General features: G+C 37.2%; 2 protein-coding genes across 2 annotated transcripts in view; one reads left to right on the forward strand and one right to left on the reverse strand.

Annotated features, from left to right (window-relative positions):
• LOC110408876 (polyubiquitin) overlaps positions 1–942 on the forward strand; it is a 2,409-nt gene extending 1,467 nt beyond the window's left edge. Inside the window, exon 2 of the mRNA XM_089782330.1 lies at positions 1–942. This exon is cut by the window's left edge and continues 651 nt beyond it. Coding sequence (XP_089638456.1) covers positions 1–723 — 723 coding nt within the window. The 3' untranslated portion in view covers positions 724–942.
• A 146-nt stretch (positions 943–1,088) lies between these two features.
• LOC110408877 (uncharacterized) lies at positions 1,089–2,653 on the reverse strand. Its single transcript, XM_021418003.2, has 2 exons — positions 2,092–2,653; positions 1,089–1,971 (listed from the first exon to the last, which is right to left on the reverse strand). The coding sequence occupies exons 1-2, from the start codon at positions 2,506–2,508 to the stop codon at positions 1,858–1,860; spliced, it is 531 nt and encodes a 176-aa protein (XP_021273678.1). The 5' UTR covers positions 2,509–2,653; the 3' UTR covers positions 1,089–1,857.
• Between the last annotated feature and the right edge of the window lie 1,108 nt (positions 2,654–3,761).

Consider the following 3,761-nt stretch of genomic DNA (forward strand, 5'->3'; position numbering starts at 1 on the left):
ACCCTCCATTTGGTGCTTCGTCTTCGAGGTGGCATGCAAATCTTTGTCAAGACTCTCACAGGTAAAACGATCACTTTGGAGGTAGAGAGCTCAGACACTATTGACAATGTCAAGGCCAAGATTCAGGATAAAGAGGGTATCCCACCAGACCAGCAGAGGTTGATTTTTGCTGGAAAACAACTTGAAGATGGAAGGACACTTGCTGATTATAACATTCAAAAGGAGTCAACCCTTCACTTGGTTCTCCGTCTTCGTGGTGGGATGCAAATTTTTGTGAAGACTCTTACGGGAAAGACTATCACATTGGAGGTTGAGAGTTCAGATACCATTGATAATGTGAAGGCAAAGATCCAAGATAAGGAGGGTATCCCACCAGACCAGCAAAGGCTTATCTTTGCTGGCAAGCAGCTTGAAGATGGGAGAACTCTCGCTGACTATAATATCCAAAAGGAATCTACCCTTCACTTGGTGTTGCGTTTACGTGGTGGGATGCAGATATTTGTGAAGACCTTGACTGGAAAGACAGTAACATTGGAGGTTGAAAGCTCGGACACCATTGATAATGTGAAGGCAAAGATCCAGGACAAGGAAGGGATCCCTCCAGACCAGCAGAGGTTGATTTTTGCTGGGAAGCAGCTGGAGGATGGGAGGACTCTGGCAGACTACAACATCCAGAAGGAATCCACCTTGCATCTTGTTCTTCGCCTTCGTGGTGGCTTTTAAGTTTAGAAGTGATGCAGCAGTCTGGGTGTTTGGTTCTTCAATGAATTGTTTTTGCTTATTGGCCAATGTTTTAAGCGTTCTAAGTGTCTTCTGAAACTTATTTTAGGTCATGGTTTGGTTTATGGTTGTCGTGCTTACTCCTCTCGTACTCAGTTTATTGTAATATGGATCTTTGTTCGCATGTTTCTCATGTGGTTAAATTCTCTGTTTCTTTATTGAGATCAGGCTGCATTTCTGTTATAGAATTTGATCTTACCCGTAAAATGTTTATTGTGCCCCTTGGAATGTAGTTGTGGTTCTTATTCCGTCTTTTTTACTACACCATGTTACAGAGACTGCTCATAAATTGATGCTACATGCAGGATGTTTTGCATCTAAGGTGTACCATCATGTGTACATGTAAGTATGTCAATTTTCCTTGGTTATATTTCATTGCTGACTGCTGAGGTATATCCGCCTTTTATTCTGCCAACAGGTCATTAGGTATGTCAAATCTTCTTGGTTATGTACATGTAGTTGTGGTCGGCACTTTCTTTTGAGGATTGAGGCTCCAGTTAAGTCTTTCTGGTTTTTTTAGATCTCTGCTTTTAATTATTTAGGATGAAAAAGGAATTCAATTTTTTGCTTCAAGGATAAAACAGCAATTTTCTTCACCATAAAGTTTGTCTTATTTGTCAGGGTATTGAGTGCAAGAAAGATTTTAGAGTAGGGATATTTGTTCTGAAGAACATATCTCCTGTGGTGGACTGCAGATGCAGCAAAGATCTGTAGGCAATTTTTCTTGTCGTCTTCTGACTTGATTAATTAAAAAAAAAAAAAGAACCTTGAAAGGAGGAACAAAGGATTAACTTAAACTTGGTTTCAAGTTATATACCACTTTTAGATTGAAGAAAGTCAGAAATAATCAATAGTCCAGAGCTTCTTCTGAACTATAACCAATTGAAAAAGTATAAAGCATAACAAAAATACTGAAGTAAAGCAAATGACAACCAATTACATGCTCGACATTAATCATGTCTTCAAAATATTGCCTTTGTTTTAGAATTGAAAAGAATGAAGCGAACAGGAATGCATGCTGGAATATATGCATGATTTATCTAAACTTAAAAAATGAATAATATATCTTGATGATCTTCAAATATTTGAATCCCGCATCAAATAGTTGGGAAGCTTCACGTGGTGGACCGTTGAGTCTTTCTTCTTTCTCTTGAAATGCTTCGAGGCAGCCTTCAGCATCTGACTCCATCCCTGATCAGTACGGTTCACAAGACACGGAAAAATCTTTGTTAATTGACTTGATTACGAATAACCTAATACAAGTCTTTGGACCAAAAAGGACATGGTAAGCATGGAAACAGATTCCTTTACCTTAGTAATAATGTGGGCACAGCCACCCTTAATAGGAGTTGGAGAAAACTCAGAAGTCATTTTCTTCCTTTTCTTGTTTTTGTTCCTCAAAAGATTGATGTTAAGTGCAGCCGTGGCTATCTTCTTCTTGACGTTGGGTTTGGATTTCTTGCCACTATTCTTGCTTTTCGCCAACTCCAACCCGAACCCAAACTCAAAAGCGAGCTTCCTAGGTGTAATCGGATCAAAATCCAAATCTGCAGGGCTGTAAGCACGAGGGACCAAAGGAGACCAAAGCGAGCTTTGGGTGTAGTCGAAATCAAAGGCAGAGTTGTCTGGGAACTTGCAAAGCAGCTCTCTTGACATCAATGGCTCCAAATACTCCACCACTTTCGCTGTAGCAATTATAAGACTCTCTTGCTCTTCTTGCTCATTCATGGTTGGGTTTTGCAATTTTAATCTTTGCTCTAGCTCTTTCTTTTGTCTGGGTGCTGTTTCCTTCAAAGCTTTTGAGTTTGTTTATTTTCAGTTTCTCAAGCAAAAGAGAGAAGACTTAAAAGCTCAAAAAGTGACCGTTGCGAGGACTTTTGTCCGATTGCCACTCACTTAAAGTGATATGCCTAAGTTATACCTATCTTTCGATCTTCGTTTCCTCTTCTACCCTCATTGTTGTTTTATTTTCTTTGCATTTAAATGTTTTTCGGAAACAGCAACTTATCGCAAAATGAGACAAAAATCTATTATACTTTAATCCATATATGGAAGGCATTCTTTCATATAGTTAAAGATTGTAAAAGAGGTGCTTGTAATAGAGAAATGAGGTATTGCAAATATGTAAAAGGATGTGTCAAAGACAATAAAGAGAAAAATCGGAGTAATTTTTGAAATACTGAGTGTCGTGGTGGATAAAAGAAAATAAAAAGAGAATTAGAGAGAATTTAGATAGAGGAGCTCTAGAGGAGAATGTGTTAGCTATAGAAGAAAAAGAAATCCTTCTAAATAAATTGTGAGGCTTTATAGGTAGCGTCAAAAATAGGCTTTTAATATGCTTAATGAATGACATTATTATGAATAGTTTTAATGTAAGTAACTATTACTGTCAGACATTATGTAGATAATGAGGTGGTGTTTTTATGTCATTTAATGTGAGTGATCGTTGAAATAATTAGGTGTAATAATACTTGTTATCGAGTAGAAGGTAATAAAGAAGAGGTATACGTGAAACGCTATATGAAAACAAATTAAGAGAAAAAGATGTATGTGAACAGGTATAAATGAAGAAGGTGTACATGAATAGGCACATGAAAACAAGGTAAAAAGAAGAAACACTCATACTTCAAGTAAAGGTTAAGAGAAAAATCTCTTAACTATTTGCATATCTGAGTTACCAAGCTAAATTCTCCAAATCATTCCAAGATAAAAGTAACCCGTGAACCCTGTCACTCATTCCAGGTTGCTTTCATTGCTATTTGTATGAAGTGGGTGTTCTTCATGAAGTAGTGTTGTACTTGTTCTAATCGTTTTACATGAAGTAGTGCTTCACTTATTCCAATTATTTTGCATGAAGTAGTACTTCACTTTTAACTACTACTCATTCAGGATTACTTTCATTGTTATTCGCAAGAAGTGATTATTTTGCATGAAATATTACTTCACTTGTTCTCATCATTCTATGTGAAGTAGTGCTTCAC

Source organism: Theobroma umbraticum, unplaced genomic scaffold (genome assembly GCF_002168275.2).
Source record: "Theobroma umbraticum cultivar Fairchild unplaced genomic scaffold, ASM216827v3 scaffold_44.0, whole genome shotgun sequence".
Classification (NCBI taxonomy): Eukaryota; Viridiplantae; Streptophyta; class Magnoliopsida; order Malvales; family Malvaceae; genus Theobroma; species Theobroma umbraticum.

What these genes read in the sequence shown, in the direction of transcription:
- LOC110408877 (XM_021418003.2), bottom strand. Translation starts at nt 2,508, where the DNA reads ATGAATGAGCAAGAAGAGCAAGAGAGTCTTATAATTGCTACAGCGAAA. An exon ending in GTGCCCACATTATTACTAAG is followed by an intron (nt 1,972 to 2,091) that starts GTAAAGGAATCT and finishes CGTACTGATCAG; the next exon opens with GGATGGAGTCAGATGCTGAA.